This window comes from Haliotis rufescens, unplaced genomic scaffold, assembly GCF_023055435.1.
Source record: "Haliotis rufescens isolate VD_foot unplaced genomic scaffold, xgHalRufe1.0.p SCAF_5, whole genome shotgun sequence".
Classification (NCBI taxonomy): Eukaryota; Metazoa; Mollusca; class Gastropoda; order Lepetellida; family Haliotidae; genus Haliotis; species Haliotis rufescens.
In genome coordinates, this window is record NW_025964223.1 from 3382013 (window position 1) to 3401503 (window position 19491).

At 41.9% G+C, this 19491-nt stretch overlaps 1 protein-coding gene across 1 annotated transcript in view; it reads left to right on the plus strand.

Annotated features, from left to right (window-relative positions):
• The window catches only part of LOC124133534 (probable cytochrome P450 49a1), a 63719-nt gene that overhangs the window by 27215 nt on the left and 17013 nt on the right, over positions 1-19491 (plus strand). Inside the window, exons 2-3 of the mRNA XM_048384503.1 lie at positions 2875-3064; positions 18314-18539. Coding sequence (XP_048240460.1) covers positions 2881-3064; positions 18314-18539 — 410 coding nt within the window. The 5' untranslated portion in view covers positions 2875-2880. The remainder of the gene's footprint in view (positions 1-2874; positions 3065-18313; positions 18540-19491) is intronic.

Consider the following 19491-nt stretch of genomic DNA (forward strand, 5'->3'; position numbering starts at 1 on the left):
TACCCTGCCTGGCGCTCGGCATAAAGGGGCTAAAACAAGGACTGGTCGGCTCGGAGTCAGTATACTGTGTCTGAGTGGGGTATTCATGTTAAACTGCGGCATGGTATCTCAGTGTGCTAGCACTATAAATCGGCATCAGTCCAGACTAGTACAAGCAGCAACACAAACACACACACGTACATGCACGTCGCTATATAAGTGCAATAATCTTGGACGCGACGTTAAACCCCATTTCACCTCACCTCACCTCACCCAACTTCATCTCACCTCACCATACATACACACGTATTGCACGTGTATATTTACACGGTATGCAACAGTGACTACATGACCGGTTTTACGTACGTGGGTATATCTGTTTATGTGGTCAATGTACATGGTGTTTGGGGGTAGTGCAAATAAATATGCAGAGGAGAATATGTGTATCCTCAGTGTCACAGTGACTAGTATTTTCGCACAGATTCTTTTGGTGTCTAGTATACCTGATAAGCCTATATATATATATATATATATATATATATATATATATATATATATATATATATATATATATATATATATATATATATCTGAACAAGGGATGGAACAATGAGACAACGATGGTACGGAATGATCTGTGAGGTTCTGAAAGTGTGAAACAAACGAATTGTAAATTTACATCGTTTGGTGAAGAGGTGGTGGTATGAGTTGAAATCCGCTCTCACCTTGCAAAACTGCCTGGCCCAGACACTAAGTATCGGTTACACGCAATTTGTCGATGCGATTTGACGAGCGAACGTTTTAACTAGGCTACCCGACCGCCCCCGCGTCGCTTCTGAAACCCCATTGATGATCACAGGAGTGCAGTCGCAATATATGTTTTCAGAATTAAAACATGGCCGCACGGCAGCCATGTTGAAAATAACGCCCCACACCTCAACACCCCCACCCCCCGAAGAACATGAGACCTTTCAAATGATAAAACATTCATGCAACTACGAAGTACTGTCATCGACAGCATTTGTTGAAATGTCAGAGGCGAATGGCTTTAGCAGTCAGCAAATATTAGTCGTTAAAGTGCACGATACCTTGGCGTGACCTCGTGTTACGTCGGCTGCATGGAAACGTACATATTTGTTTCAGAAAATATTCGTTGTTCTCTTGCTTTTGATCCTTGTTGTGATTCCATGACAGAACAGGCTTCACTCTGTGTGATAGGGGTCAGTAGGGGGTGGGAGGGAGTCAGGCCGTGTGACAGGGGGTCAGGCATCTTCCCGAGACAAGTGAGTTAACTGACTATAAAAGTCCAGTTTCCACCCTTGCCGAACTAGGCTGGTATTATGGAGTTAGATTTTGGCTGGACTAACGAGTCTATGCATAGTCCAATCAAAATCGCGCACCGAAATCGAAATCCAGTTCGTAGAGTGTCATGCAGATTTCGGTCGACTGAAGGATTTGCAAAGCATGTGCACCGCTAACTCGTTGTCAACAGATATTTTCCAAATCTTTTCATGTTTTTAATCAAGGTGCTCACGTGCACTTCGCGATGTAAGACTCGTTTTATCACAATATAGATCTTGATTATCGATCAGATCGCAGAGCTCCAGATAAGCTTTTGGTGTTGTGGGTATTTTACCCATGCATTTTAAAATCACTGGGTATCAGTAATTCTATCTGCGTATTCAAATTTCTGTTACCCACTAGTTTTTACACATGTGGGTATTTAAGTTAAATATTTAAAAACACTATTCATCTAGTCCCTGCAAACTGGTGTCGTGTGGGTTCGAGAGCTTTATAGGACTCATTATGGCAAATGATCAGGATGTAACTGTCATCGTGGAGTTTGGCAAGGTTGACGGAATGCCCGTTTATAATTTCAAAATAAGTTTCTGATTTGCTAATCGAATACGCAGGGTTACTTCACAATATTTTGATTATACAAACAAATTTTATTTTTGTAGCGTATCTGTAATGTTTGTTGCGTATTTGATACGCTCGGATTATATTTTACTGCGTATTTCTGCATTTCTGATGCGTATTTCACGCAGATACGCAGCTTATCTGGAGCTCTGGATCGTCTTGACTGGGCGCCACCGTTTTGTTTGAAACAAATGCAAGTGATACGAGAGTTTGAATCTGATTGGTCAATAGGAGAGGCATAGAAAGGACATAACTCGTAATAGCCATTGGTGGCGCTACGATCGAGCCCAGGAATTCCAGCCTAGTTCGGCAAGGGTGGAAACTGGACTTTTAAAGTCAGTTAACTCTCTTGCCTCGGGAAGATGTATTTTCTCAGGAGGCAGCTGTTTCAAACTCGGGAGCAACGATTGCGAGATCGTTAAACCAAGGAAAGTAACTCCTAAAATTAGAGAAATATTAATATTCGAGAACCTAATATTAAAATATTACTTCTTTTTGAGGAAAGATAAAAGTTGTTTTTTTGTGACAACAGTCGATCACTCAAATGCTTTCAAAGGATTGCAACGTATGTTAAAAGTTTGTATTTGTAGCCTTGAGGATACTTATGGTGCATAATTGGTTGAACATTGCATGTCGTTACAGAAGAGCTCCCACCCACCCCAACCAACCCTACCCCCACCCCACCCCTTATGAGGAAAGAGGTGCGCCCTCTCGGCCATGCTAGGATGTTCTGGTCATTTCGAATACAAGCTTTGCTAATATGATGATGCATGGCCTGTTAATTGGCACAATACTGCACAAGGCGGCGATAAAACGCACTCACTCACTTAACTTACAATAAGGTGGCGAACAGGAATGACGAGAAAATCGTAGGGCAATTATATGATACTGTTAGAACCTCTGCTAACATTTGACCATTTTTGTTGTTGAATAAGGTTATGAAGTTTCTAATCAATATTGATTTTGTCTTTGCAGAACACAATGAAAAAGCAAATCGCCAGTTTCATAAGCTCTAAGTTGGGCACTGCACGTGCTGCGCACGTGGCAACAGCGCATCCTGTGAACATTCGCACTGATAACAGTAAATCCCTTGAGGCTATCCCCGGCCCCAGTGGAATACACGCCCTGCCGTACATCGGACCCGCCTTCATGTTCCGGCCTTTCGGTGAGTTGTGGCTTTGTCGTTTATATTTGATCTTGATTCGATTACTACTAAATGTATCTGCCTACGCTAGTTGATGCGCTGTGTATGTATAGATACACCGATCTAAAGGTGAGCGATAAGAACTTCAAGTAGTTCACATGTTTGTTTGTTAGTTTGTTGTTGTTTAACGCCGCACTCAGCAATATTCCAGCTGTATGACAGCGGTCGGTAATAATCGAGTCTGGACTAGACAATCCAGTGATCGACATCATGAGCATCGGTCTACGCAAGTGGGATTGCCTCATGGCTTGCTGAAGACCTTTTCTACCCCGGATCATAGTTAACATGTGAGTGAGTGAGTGAGTGAGTGAGTGAGTGAGTGAGTAATCAGAACGAAGTGCTACTCGAACCTACGGTCATATGTTTTGGCACGCCTAAGGGAGGCAACTGTGCCAAGCGAATTGCGATGCTTAAGGCGACAGGACCGCCATACATCCACACGCAAAAGATAAACACATATACAATACTATAATGCTATTACAAATGTAATGCGTCTCATGTACATATTTCTCAAAAGTGAGTAGGGAGGTCACACATTTTATATATTTTACATTGAAAATCAAAATGTTGTGAGAAGAAAACGGGATTTATTTTTTCCCCACAAAGTATACCGACAACACAACTGGGTGCACATTGACCTTGGCTCTATATACAACGTCAGTTGTCAAGCTTGACAAACACCCTGATAACATGTGGTTGGTTTGGTTGCTGCTGGATTATAGCCGGTATTTGTAATGATAATTACTGTTATTTATATGCTAAACTGTTTGACTTTTATCTGATTAGTGTTTTATATAAACTGTATTGAATTTATGTTTTGTCTTTTCAATCTTTATATAGAATATGTATAGCTGAAATATTGATAAATGCGACATAATCATTTAAATAAACTAAATATCTAATAGAAAGTATACCAACTTAAATATTTTCCTCTATTTTGATAACTTAAAAAAAAATTATTATTAATTAAGACTAATATGTTGCACGAATACAACCAAATGTATCCGGTGACAAAAAGCAGGAAAAATTGACAATTTTTGTGAAAATCGTGCGTTTTGCCAAAACGACTTTGGGCTACGTAGAACGAAATGAACGTGTTAAGCTACTGTTTAAGACTGGTACATGGTGAACATACTCGATAGTAACTTGGTTTGGAATGTGCCTTCAGAGATTTAAATGTCATGTTGAACAAGTACTGTGACAGTCATATTGTGAAACTTGTCATTTTCTACCCCCATGTGTCTTTGTGTCTCAGAGTGTGGTAAAGGTTTTGTTTGGATAGCATGAGCAGATGTACTCTAATGTTAAAACACAACTCCAATAAAATATATACATATTGACTTTCTACATGCTTTTAGTTTTCTTTCATAGCCTTTCTAACTCTTGGTCTACTTCCTTTTGGCCACACACTTGTTGCCCCAACCAAAACATGCTATTTTTCGTCTGTTCCGGCGGATAATCTAGACTGGTCTTTGTTCCTATTTTTTCTAGCATGTTTACAATTATTATCAAACCATTGTTTTACTCCATATGGAATCTGTTTTGGTGGATTATACGGACTGGTTAATCTCTTGCATTGACAATATATATTTACATAAATTCTCGTTGCACGACTGTTCGTTATGTCACTAATGTTCAGCCTACACGTGTGGGTGAGAACAGGCTCCCTTACAACAAGTGCTTGACGTTCGAGGAGACTAAACGGATCGGGTGGTCACACATGTCAGATTGCGTGTAATGCTATCGCGCCGTCGAGGATCGTTGCTCATAATATCAGTCACTGGTTTCACTCCAATATCTACAGACATCCTTGATTATTGTTGAGTGGGACGTTAAACAAACAAAATTTATCATCAGCGTACACAAAGACGACTTTATCCATATAGATATCGATTAATTGTGGTTTATGTTCACGTACGTGATTGGAAATAGTATTCGTGGAATCACCATTGTGAGATTGATGACGGTGAGGAAAGATTTACACTAGATCCATTTCAGATTTGGGCACGACGATAACTTGTTTTGATTTAATTGATCTACACAACACGCCTTCAACGTTTTGAGCAGCATCGCTTTCGTTTCATACTTCCCCATGACGGCTCCGTCAGCGAAAGGACATCATCGTCTACCTGACCGAGTCCATGGCAAAATGACTAGTGACGTGAATCACACGCGTGCACTGACGCACGTGTTATACACTGTCAAGTAGTTGTTTTTAGACTTTTATATAGTGAAGGTTTTGAATGGTTCTGTCCAAATGATTGAGGACTTCCTTCTTCGTATTTCAACTGTTTGGTAAATTTCAGGAATCGCGAAACATGATTAAAAGATTATAAATGATTGGTGCCTTAAAAGAGTATCAGTGGTGTGTTCGCGTCTTGTATTGTCATGGTCGCTGCTCTATAAGTGGGGCTTTTTGATCCGTAAATGGATCGGAATTAGCTCTGTGGAGGCTAGTCGACTGATACAGATGTATGGGTCTACGTTTGCACGCGACAGTATAACACAATATTACAATGATCATCTTATAGATATATTCTTTGCTTCCAGATCACTGGAAAATTAATCGCCATGCCTACACAGTCGCCATTTTTGTCATTTGACTCTTAGTAAGAAAACATGGGGTCGCGTAATCATTTTTCACAAAACAACTATTACGAAGACTAGGTTGCGTTCTGACTCAGACCAAAATATGTTCTCACATATACATACCCCATTTTCTAACATATACATTACGCCATGTTCTCACAAATACATTACGCCATGTTCTCACATATACATTACGCCATGTTCTCACATATACATTACACCTTGTTCTCACATATACATTACATCTTGTTCTCACATATACATTACGCCATGTTCTCACATATACATTACGCCATGTTCTCACATATACATTACACCTTGTTCTCACATATACATTAAGCCATGTTCTCACATATACATTACCCATGTTCTCACATATTCATTACTCCATGTTCTCACATATACATTACCCCATGTTCTCACATATACATTACCCCATGTTCTCACATATACATTACCCCTTGTTCTCACATATACATTACATCTTGTTCTCACATATACATTACACCTTGTTCTCACATATACATTACATCTTGTTCTCACATATACATTACATCTTGTTCTCACATATACATTACTCCATGTTCTCACATATACATTACATCTTGTTCTCACATATACATTACATCTTGTTCTCACATATACATTACGCCATGTTCTCACATATGCATTACCCCATGTTCTCACATATACATTACCCCATGTTCTCACATATACATTACGCCATATTCTCACATATGCATTACCCCATGTTCTCAAATATACATTACTCCATGTTCTCACATATACATTACCCCATGTTCTCACATATACATTACCCCCTGTTCTCACATATACATTACGCTATGTTCTCACATGTACATTACACCTTGTTCTCACATATACATTACGCCATATTCTCACATGTACATTACTCCATGTTCTCACATATACATTACCCATGTTCTCACATATACATTACGCCATTTTCTCACATGGACATTACGCCATGTTCTCACATGTACATTACATCTTGTTCTCACATATACATTACACCTTGTTCTCACATATACATTACATCTTGTTCTCACATATACATTACATCTTGTTCTCACATATACATTACGCCATGTTCTCACATATGCATTACCCCATGTTCTCACATATACATTACCCCATGTTCTCACATATACATTACGCCATATTCTCACATATGCATTACCCCATGTTCTCAAATATACATTACTCCATGTTCTCACATATACATTACCCCATGTTCTCACATATACATTACCCCCTGTTCTCACATACACATTACGCTATGTTCTCACATGTACATTACACCTTGTTCTCACATATACATTACGCCATATTCTGACATGTACATTACTCCATGTTCTCACATATACATTACCCATGTTCTCACATATACATTACGCCATTTTCTCACATGGACATTACGCCATGTTCTCACATGTACATTACTCCATATTCTCACTTATACATTACCCATGCTCTCACATATTCATTACCCATGTTCTCACATATTCATTACCCCATGTTCTCACATATACATTACCCCATGTTCTCACATATACATTACCCCATGTTCTCACATATACATTACCCCATGTTCTCACATATACATTACCCCATGTTCTCACATATACATTACCCCATGTTTTCATACATACTGTGCCTCGTAAACAGCGACTGGCTGACTTTGTAACGTTTTAAAATAGTAAAAAAAGAATTGCACTACTTTAACGTCATGGAATTGCAAAAGGGAATAATGGAAGCTTTCGGTGCGATCCTCAAATCAAATATTGTTTATTCACAAAAAGTGTTAGGCCGTAGATCCTACGACATAATACTTTTCTGAACTCACACAATGCACCTAACAACATGTCTGGATACGTTATGGGTATATACATCTGTCTGAATGTTGCAAAGAATTTGAGGGCGGTCGGGTAGCCTAGTGGTTAAAGCGTTCGCTCGTCACGCCGAAGACCCGGGTTCGATTCCCGACATGGGTAAAATGTGTGAAGCCCATTTGTGGTGTCCCCCGCTTTGATATTGCTGGAATATTGCTAAAAGCGGCGTAAAACCTCACTCACTCGCAAAGAATTTAACACCTGGGGTTCCAGATGAGCTCTGAAGTGTGCATGTCAAGGTGCATTGTGGTCGGTATATGTGTTAGTAGGACGACGCGAACTCAAGTGCATGTATGTTAGCGTCATTCACGGTAATGTATTCATCAGACTGACGCCATATAATTACACGGTAAAAATACCATTCGCTTTTCATATACGTCAGAAGCCTAGATAACAGGCGAGTTCAAGAACAAATGCAATGTGGGACGTTGTGTATAGGTATTAAGGCACGGTGTTACGATCCAGTGGGTTGGAAGTGGGTTTTGTATATGGGGAGGTAGGTCCTACACCCTTTCAGACAAAATATCTTGTAACAATACTTGTTGAAATCACCGTAAACGTGTCATTGTTAAACATTCCATAAAACTACAATTCAACTGTCAGTGAGTATGGTTTAACGTTGCCGTGGGACATATTTCAGTTATACCACAGCATCTCAGTGAGTATAGTCTAACGTTGCTGTGGGACATATTTCATTTATATCACAGCATGTCAGTGAGTATGGTCTAACGTTGCTGAGGGACATATTTCAGTTATATCACAGCATTTCAGTGAGTATGGTCTAACGTTGCTGAGGGACATATTTCAGTTATATCATAGCATGTCAGGGAGTATGGTTTAACTTTGCTGTGGGACACATTTCAGTTATATCACAGCATGTCAGGGAGTATGGTTTAACTTTGCTGTGGGACACATTTCAGTTATATCATAGCATGTCAGTGAGTATGGTTTAACGTTGCTGTGGGACATATTTCAGTTATATCACAGTATGTCTGTGAGTATGGTTTAACGTTGCTGTGGGACATATTTCAGTTGTATCACAGCATGTCAGTCAGAGTGGTTTAACGTTGTCGTGGGACACATTTCAGTTATATCACAGCATGTCAGGCAGTATCGTTTAACTTTGCTGTGGAACATATTTCAGTTATATCATAGCATGTCAGTGAGTATGGTTTAACGTTGCTGTGGGACATATTTCAGTTATATCACAGCATTTCAGTGAGTATGGTTTAACGGTGCTGTGGGACATATTTCAGTTATATCACAGCATTTCAGTGAGTATGGTCTAACGTTGCTGAGGGACATATTTCAGTTATATCACAGCATTTCAGTGAGTATGGTCTAACGTTGCTGAGGGACATATTTCAGTTATATCATAGCATGTCAGGGAGTATGGTTTAACTTTGCTGTGGAACATATTTCAGTTATATCATAGCATGTCAGTGAGTATGGTTTAACGTTGCTGTGGGACATATTTCAGTTATATCATAGCATTTCAGTGAGTATGGTTTAACGTTGCTGTGGGACATATTTCAGTTATATCACAGCATGTCAGTGAGAGTAGTTTAACGTTGCCGTGGGACATATTTCAATTATACCACACGAGTGCGGCGTTAAACAACAAACAAACAACATGTACATGTATAGTACGGCGGGGTGGTGTATAGTTAAAGCTAGCGCTTGTTACGCCGACGAATCGGGTTTTAATCTGGAGTGGATGTCTAAGTGTCACCCCCGCCATTATAACATCAAAGCTCACTTGGGTCTGGGACGTTAATTTTGAACCAAAGTGATATGATAGTGTCACATAATATTCTCGCCAAATTTTAAAAAAACGGAACCAACGCCTGAAAATATGTCTACTGTTTCAGTCTGGTTCTATAAAATAATGGTAGTTGCGTTTCTAAAATGTTTGAGTATAAGTGTCTAATAGGAGAAAAATCCAAAAATTTAAAGACCATTGTGGTGTGATTGACTCGTCAATTAATTCCAAGTTTCCGAGGTCATCGTTTTAATGTTATAACAGTGTTATAACTACACTGCTTTATATGTGGGTCCAACTAAACGTCCCTGGAGCTAGCGGAATCGTGATCTATATATCTGCTTGCGTTGAAGGTGTCAAATTTTAATAATGAAACTAGTTCCTATGTGGGAGTGCCGGTGGGTTGAAGTAATTAAACCCGACTACGGGCCAACTGTAATTACGTCTCTGAATATTTTATCCACAGCCCAGTTTCAGTGCCGGGTTCAAGTTCAGTTTTATCTAGGTCGGTTTAATCACAACATTTCTTCCAGGTCTAACTGGAGCACAGGTGGTACTGTTGTTTGAGGCCCGGAAACTGCAGAGTTGCGTCCCTTATGATCCTCGTTTCCTTGGTTCGAATCCAAGATTCGCCCAATCTTGACCCTAGGTCTATCCACTCATACCTCTAGAGCGGGCGGTGGGGTCACGTAGTGGCTAAAGTGTTCACTCATCACCCGGGTTCGATTCCCGCATGAGTATAAGGTACTAAGCCAAGTTCTTGTGTCGCCCGTCGTAATTATAGAAGCATTGTTAAAGGCGGCGTGAAACAATTACTGCGATTTGTTTCGGTCTCGAAGCAATCCATTGAGTTTCATTGATTGATATTATGAGTAACGGTATATAAACCGTCCGGGTGCATTTGCACTCAAGGAGCCAAATCTGATCCATTTCATCTGGGGACCAGCTCGAAGCCGGACCCCCGGGAGTCTTTGATCATGCATATTTATCCCCACAGTTGTAGTCTGTACCATCCCCTTACATGTAACGCAAACTGATTGCTGAAGACTGATAAGGTCAACACACCATGGGCTTGGTTTCCCGGTACACACACGAGTAGGGGCGGTCGGGTAGCCTAGTGGTTAAAGCGTTCGCTCGTCACGCCGAACACCCGGGTTCGATTCCCGACATGGGTACAATGTGTGAAGTCCATTTGTGGTGTCCCCCGCCGTGATATTGCTGGAGTATTTCTAAAAGCGGCGTAAAACCATACTCACTCACTCACACACGAGTAATGGTTCGCCACGTGGTGAAAGCGTTCACCTAACACACCGAAAATATGTGTTCGATTCCCCATATGGGTAAAATGCGTGAAGCGCATTCTTGATATACCCCGCAATATAGCTGGGGTATTGTATAAGTCAAATACTTACTCCGGGTTAGAATTGGTCTTTAGTGACCCAGGCTTGTAAGAAACATCTTCCCTAGGCAAGGGAATTAACTGACTATAAAAGTCTAGTTTACACCCTTGCCGAACTTAGCCAGTATTATGGAGCTATATTTTGGCTGGACTAACGAGTCTATGCATCGTCCAATCAACATCGCATAATCAAATAAACATCCGGTTCGTAAACTGCCGTCAAGATTTCGGTCGATTGCCGGATTTGCATACAATGTGTACCACCAACGCGGCGTGAACAGATATTTTCCAAATCTTTTCATGTTTTTAATCAAGGTGCCCACGTGATTTGATGCACATCGTAAAGTAAGCATCCCTCATCCCTCGTGCTAAAGTTATGACAGATGGCGTGATCCTTCTGGAGTCTCATTAGCATATGACTGACATTTTACATTCGACTTTGAATGCAGCACATATGAGTGTTTTTATTTGTTGTTGGGAAGTTCTGGTTTAAATAAATCAAACTACCATGTTAAATGCCACAAAGTGTTTCTTGTCCAAAGTCTGACATTTTATAAAGACTTCCCGTTTCGCTGTGCAACTGATTTCGAGCTAACATTCATCTCTCATGTTGCATACATGAAGGGGCTGTTGGATAGCCTAGTAGTTAAAGCATTCGCTATTTACGCCGAACGTCCGGGTTCGATTCCCTACAAGGGTACTTTAAGTGACGTATCCCATTTGCGTGGATCGATGCTCATGATATCAATCACTGAATTGTCTGGTCCAGACTCGATTATTTACAGACCGCCGTCATATAAGTTGATAATTGCTGAGTGCGGCGTTAAACAACGAACAAGCAAACAAACAAACTTTAAGTGAGGCCCATATTTTGTATATTCGGTGTGATATTGCCAAAAGCAGCTCACGAAACACTCACCCACTCACGAACTCATCTACTCACAAACTCACCCACTCACGAACTCATCTACTCCCAAACTCACGAACTCATCTTCTCACAAACTCACCCACACAAACTCACACCCACTCAGTAACTCACCCACTCACGCAGTCATCCCCGCAAGAACTCACCCACTCACGCAGTCATCCCCGCAAGAACTCACCCACTCACGCAGTCATCCCCGCAAGAACTCACCCACTCACGCAGTCATCCCCGCAAGAACTCACCCACTCACGCAGTCATCCCCGCAAGAACTCACCCACTCACGCAGTCATCCCCGCAAGAACTCACCCACTCACGCAGTCATCCCCGCAAGAACTCAACCACTCTCGCAGTCATCCCCGCAAGAACTCACCCACTCACGCAGTCATCCCCGCAAGAACTCACCCACTCACGCAGTCATCCCCGCAAGAACTCACCCACTCACGCAGTCATCCCCGCAAGAACTCACCCACTCACGCAGTCATCCCCGCAAGAACTCACCCAAACACGAACTCACAATCCATCACTCAGTAACACAGCATGCACTTTTACGATAGTGTTTGTTGCAATCAATAACAGACTCAACGGGTATTCCCAAGTCGCAACAGACATAACGGTTCGACTCGGAGACTTATTCAGTCGCGTGTCAATGTGTACCGGTGGCGTCGGGCGTTGCTCCTTATATCGATCACTGGTTTGTTTGTACTTGATTATTTACACAAGCCGACTTCCTGTTGCTGAGTGTTGTCGAATGGCGTTGAATAACAAACAAACATACCACATAGTATTGTCATCATGAATTGGTGTCAAAAGTTCCATGGCAGAATGCCAGAATAGCATTGATCTTCGTTGTTCCACATCCTTAGACTGCAGGGGCGGTCGGGTAGCTTAGTGGTTCAAGTGTTCGCTCGTCACGCCGAAGACCCGGGTTCGATTCCCGTTATGGACACAATGCGTGAAGCCCATTCCTGGTGTTCCCCACCGTGATATTGCTTGACTATTGCTAAAAGCGGCGTAAAACCATACTCACTCGCTCTTTAGACTACTCACCCTCCAAGCACGATAACCTGTCGGGACGCCATTGGTGTACCACTGATTGTCTGTTCACGGTGATAGATCATTAAGAATAGATGCGTGAGAGGTGAATGACCTTTAGGGGTTTCTCACAACGCGGGACAGGATCTGAAAGACCAATCGAGTGCCAAAACTTTGGCAGCTGCGTTGTGTTTGACGGTTTGTCAGATGTGTGTTGGAGAGAAGTAAAACATGACGCAAGTCATAGACCTTCACCTCTTTGGAGACTGTGGAATGACGCAAATATTTAGTCCGAATTAACAATCAGCGGATCCTGGTATGACTAGAAATCCACTTAGCTCAAGGATCCACCAATTCGCACACATCAACGCGGGGACAAACAATGAACCATACCACATATCAGTATTCAACCCCATATGAAGATCCGAATCGTTTTAACGGTATAATTAATGTGCGTCACATATCTGACATTTTCCGGATTAACAGTGTCGTCTGATAAGGTTCCGCTGTAGTCAATTGATATTCTATCATCCAAAACTCATCAGACCCGTCCGTTTAAGGCATGGGTGTACTTTAAAGAAACTGCAGTGATTTGTAACCATCATCACGACTCCTGGAGAGCGCTATTCTTGAAGCCCACAGGGACATCCCAAGTACGTGTCGCTTATACACTGTAATAGCCCTATGCAGTCAGTTCGTCTCAGACAGAAAACAAGACAAAAGTACTTTAAGGGTTCGGTCGTGACCTTCTCAGCATCTAGCTAGCTTAAAGGGTCGGTATGCGTAACGAAGCAGCTTTCCAATGGATTGACCTGGAACAGAAAATTGACAGGAGTACTTTAAGGGAGAGGTTAGTTTTTACCTCGATATCTGGCAAGCATAGTGTCGGAGAAAAGAACACGACACTTCATGGGGCTGGCTTTACCGTTGGGGATTACGTGCTCTTTAAGCGTGGCCAAGCCGAACTGACGACCCGCGGGTTGTTTCGTTAAGATTATCATTCGCGCCCACTTCCAAGCTTGCATGCCATGACGAACACGGTAATATGTTTGTATTGATATTGGAAGCCCCAACTAAGTGAGTGAGTGAGTGAGTGAGTGAGTGAGTGGTATGGTTTTACGCCATAGACAGTACTGTCAAATCATCTGTGAATCAACTTTCACATATTACCAGGAATCTAGGTCTCAGTAACTTTACCTAGAATACTCTTTGACATTTTCACATCTTTACAATTGCAAGCGTGATGAATAGAACATTATCATTCTTCTTTTAGGGTTATTTAAAACCCCGGATACATATGTCATGAGGAGGTCGGACTGACATTTGAGCTCGATGCACTTGTCCTGTGTGAATGGCGATGGGATTCAACAAAGGTCACAATGGCCTTCTTGTGTTACACAAAATAACATCATATTTTTTACTCTTTATAATGAAATCATTCTATTTTGGATAAAGGATGCAAGTTTCGCATGACTTTCGTAAGGCTGAGTAGACACAAATCACGTTCTAGTCACGTGTTATGACTGAACGAAATAGGAGCTATTGTGCAATAAATGACTTTAATATTGTGCAATACAAAATCCCGTCCCCGGCTGTCCTCACCATCAACTTGTGCTTGTCGTAAGAGGTCGGTGGTTAGGTTTTGCTGACTGTGTGACCTGGCGGTCTGCCCTGACGGTGTGCCCTGACGGTGTGCCCTGACTTTGTGACCTGACGGTCTGCCATGACGCTCTTCTCTGACGGTCTGCCCTGATGGTGTGTCCTGACGGTCTCCCCTAACTGCCTACCCTGACGTTGTGCCCTGATTGACTGTCCTGACGGTCTCCCCTAACTGCCTGCCCTGACGTTGTGCCCTGATTGACTGTCCTGACGGTCTCCCCTAACTGCCTGCCCTGACGTTGTGCCCTGATTGACTGTCCTGACGGTCTCCCCTAACTGCCTGCCCTGACGTTGTGCCCTGATTGACTGTCCTGACTGTCTCCCCTGACGTTGTGCCGTGACTGTGTGACCTGATGGTGTGCCCTGACGTTGTGTCCTGACTGTTTGACCTGACGTTCTGTCCTGACTGTGTGACCTGACGGTGTGTCCTGACTTTGTGACCTGCCGATCGTCCTGACTGTGTGTCCCGACGGTCTGTCCTGACTGTGTGACCTGACGGTCTGTCCTGACTGTGTGACCTGACGGTCTGCCATGACTGTGTGACCTGACGGTCTGTCATGACTGTGTGACCTGACGGTCTGTCCTGACTTTGTGACCTGACGGTCTGTCCTGACTGTGTGACCTGACGGTCTGTCCTGACTTTGTGACCTGACGGTCTGTCCTGACTTTGTGACCTGACGGTCTGTCCTGACTGTGTGACCTGACGGTGTGTCCTGACTGTGTGACCTGACGGTCTGTCCTGACTGTGTGACCTGACGGTATGTCCTGACTGTGTGACCTGACGGTGTGTCCTGACTGTGTGACCTGACGGTCTGTCCTGACGGTCTGTCCTGACTGTGTGTGATCTGACGGTCTGTCCTGACTGTGTGACCTGACGGTCTGTCCTGACTGTGTGCCCTGATGGTGGGCCCTGACGTTCTGTCCTGACGGTCTGTCCTGACTGTGTGACCTGACGGTCTGTTCTGACTTTGTGACCTGATGGTCTGTCCTGACTGTGCCCTGACTGTGTGACCTGACGGTGTGTCCTGACTTTGTGACCTGATGGTCTGCCCTACTGTGTGACCTGACGGTCTGTCATGACTTTGTGGGAAGTTGCGCAAAACATCAATCACTGATTTGTCAGGTCCTGATTCGACTATTTACAGGTCCCTGAATGCGACAACAAACAAACGTTAAGGTTTATGACGATTTCGATGTGGAATTTTGTGAAACATCAGACTTTTGTCCTCTCCTCAACGACTTCCATTATATACATGCCATGAAAATCTTCACAGTGTGGTGTTGAGATAGCCCGGTGATGACATCCATGTTCACATGATCCGGTGTTCACATCCGTGTTCACATAGCCCGGTATTCACATACGTGTTCCAATAACCGGGTGTTCACATACGTGTTCAGATAGCCCGGTGTTCATATCCGTGTTCACATAACCCTGTGTTCACATCCGCGTTCATATAGCCCGGTGTTCACATCCGTGTTCACATAGCCCGGTATTCACATACGTGTTCACATAACCGGGTGTTCACATACATGTTTAGATAGCCCGGTGTTCACATTACGTGTTTACATAGCCCGGTGTTCACATAGTCTAGTATTCACGCAGCAAGATGTTCACTGTGAAACTGTGCCCGTCGCAAGCAGCGAATGGCTGACATTGACAGTAATGTTCTAAAATAGTACCACAATACAAAATTGCTTAAGCAAAAGGGTTATAATGAACGCTAGCGGGGTCATCCTACAACACAAACCTGTCCCTAACTCACACAATACACCTAACAATATGTCTGGATACGTTATGAGGATAAAGATCTGTCTGAATGTTGCAAAGAATTTAACACCTGGGGTTCCAGATGAGCTCTGAAGTGTGCATGTCAAGGTGCATTGTGGTCGGTATATGTGTTAGTAGGACGACGCGAACTCAAGTGCATGTATGTTAGCGTCATTCACGGTAATGTATTCATCAGACTGACGCCTTATAATTACACGGTAAAAATACCATTCGCTTTTAATATACGTCAGAAGTCTAGATAACAGGCGAGTTCAAGAACAATGCAATGTGGGACGTTGTGTATAGGTATTGAGGCACGGTATTGCAATCCAGTGGGTTGGAAGTGGGTTTTGTATATGGGGAGGTAGGTCCTAACTCCTTTCAGACAAAATATCTTGTTACAATACTTGCTGAAATTACCGTAAACGTGACTTTGTTAAACATTTCATAAAACTTCGATTCACGAGCCTGTGAGTATTGGTTAATGCTGATGTGGAAATTATTTCACTTCTATCAGCAGAACCTGGTGTTCACACAAATGTCGACAGTACCCAGTGTTTACATAAGTGTTTACGCGGCATAGTGTTCACAATAAGTCGCTCTGTCGACATTTAGAATATATATATATGTGTTTGTGTGTGTTTTATAAATTGTATACAAGTAACAAGCAGCTGAGACTGGAAAAAGAACAAATGTTTATCCAATTGATGAAACCAAAATTGAACTCTAGAATGTATTAATAGATTTGTCATTTCAATCGTAAATGTTGCACTGTTACTTTACAAATACTGTATATTTAATTCAAATGTCTCCCTACAATTGTTAAATTACTTGGTGTCGTCGCTGGAGTGTGTAAATACATTATGACGTCACAGTTGTAATTTATGACGTCATTATAAGTATGACGTCAGTATATGTCATTGTCAGTTACACTGAAGAGCTGTCATGAGACAGCGAAAGTACTATGTATGAAACAGATATAAAGAAGATGATGGACTTATGTGGACTTTATTATTTTATTATATATTACATGTACACCGAGTGAACATTTACCTCATTTTTGTATATATATATACACTCTTCGAAAGAAGAAACGCACAGGTAGTATGTAGTACATTGAACCTGTCTACAAAAAAAATTCCTACTGGAATTTCATGAACAGAAAAACAACCAGCCCTCACATACCAGTATTTACACAGATGGTCAAAAGATGATGAGAAGGTATCAACTGCAGCTGTTACTAACAGCTGTCCTATGTCAATACAACTAACTGATGGAAGCTCGATTTTTACGACATATGCTCAGGCTATACTATTAGCTTTGCAACATATTGAAAAGTCTACAAAAAACAGTTTTATCATATTTTCTGATAGTATGTCCTGTCTGCAGGCAATCAAAAACCGAAAAGTGGATCATCCATTTTTAGCTGAATTTTTTAGGTGTCATCTCAGTTTATCCGTAGTTGAAAAAAGATATAATTTTTTATTGGCTGCTCAGTCATGTTGTCATCAATGGTAACTGTAAAGCAGATTCTTTGGCAAAAGCCGCTCTTAATAAACCAACTTCAAACACAAACCTCCCATATTCTGATCTAAAACCATCCATCAGACAATATGTGAATGATCACTGGCAAAAAACTTGGAATACCAAGACTGAACAAACTTCATGCTATCGAACCACTGATTGGAGGTCACGCACATTCTGGTTTATATCGTCATAATGAAGTTGTTTTACTGCGGTAAAGCATTGGCCATAGTTATTATACACATTCATTTTTATTGAAGGGTGAAGATCCACCTTTTTGTATCCCCTGCAATAGTCCAGTTACTACCAAGCACATTTTGCTTGGTTGTGTTGTTTTTGCGTTCATCAGACAACGCTTTTATGATAATGTTCATACCTTATCTGAACTTTTTAACACAGTTTCTAATCACTTGATTTTAGCATATTTTAAAGAAATCAAACTGTATGATAAAATAAAGATTCTTATCTGAACAATCAGTTTTTACCCTTGAATGTAATACTGACTGAGGTTTTAGTGATTTTCAGCATCACTTTTATTTGCTTCAATATGGTCAGATTAGACATATTTTCGCCGCGAATAGCTGCAAGATTGCTGATGCGGCGTTAAGCAAAAATTACTCACTTACTACTCTGTTCCAGGAAAATTTCGTCCGGACAAACTTAACCTTTTGTTCCAAGAACTGCATCAGAAATATGGGAAGATCGTCAAATTCCGGAAGGGTTCGTCATGGGCCGTGTTTCTGTTTGACCCCTCTCTTATCGAGGTCGCCATGCGTCATGAAGGACGTTACCCCAAACGGCCCAGCATGCCATTACTGGACACGTACTGCAAGAGGTCAGGAGCACCGCCGGGAATCAGTCAGCTGTAAGTGTTGGCGTCCGTTGTTGGCGTTTATAATGTTTTACATTTTCGACGTGACTCAAAAAAAACAAAAACACTTTGGATTCCGGATCTGGATAAGTTGAAGACGTTATTCCTCGCTACATTTTAAGTCCTTGTGTCCAAAAAATATCACCTTCACGATAAGGTCAGAGTGTGCATGGAATTTATTTATTTATTTATTTATTTATTTATTTATTTATTAAAATTTAATTATTTTTTTTTTGGGGGGGGGGGGGTTGGAGGGGCGCATCCGAAAGGGCTTCCTCCCACATCGTAATCAAAACATTCCACAACAGAAGTTATGGATCCCATCCAACCGTGCAAGAACGTAATTCAACTGGTGGCAGTGTTTGTTTGTTTTATTTCATTTAGTTTTACCTACGGTAGTGAAGCTTGGAGATGTGGTGATTGCAGAACCAGCTCAATAGCCTAGAACGTTTATTCTCCATTATCTAGAGTATGATATCCGGTTGGTTGTGAGATTCGAATGATGCGAGACTTAAATAGCCATCCAATCAAATTACACGATATTGGCTACAGGCTCTCGGTAAAGGGGAAGTATCACAAATTCTCGACTCGTGTTGTTATGTACCGTCACAAATACAACATAGAACCCGTGAAGATCCGGGGCAGAATAGGTCTTCAGCAACCTATACTTGCCGTAGAAGGCCACTGTGCTTGTCGTAGGAAGCGACGGGAGCTGACTCGCTGACTTGGTTGATGCACGTCATCGTTCCAATTGCGTAGATCGGTGCTGGATTGTCTCGTCCAGACTCGATTATTTACAGACCGCCGAATATTGCTGAGTGCGGAGTTAAACAACAACAAAATAAACAAATACAACTGGGAACTCCTGGTAACATAATGACCCACCTCCCCTTTCTATTAATACTTAAGAAAACATTTTTCCAGCCAGAAGTTTATTCTGATTCGA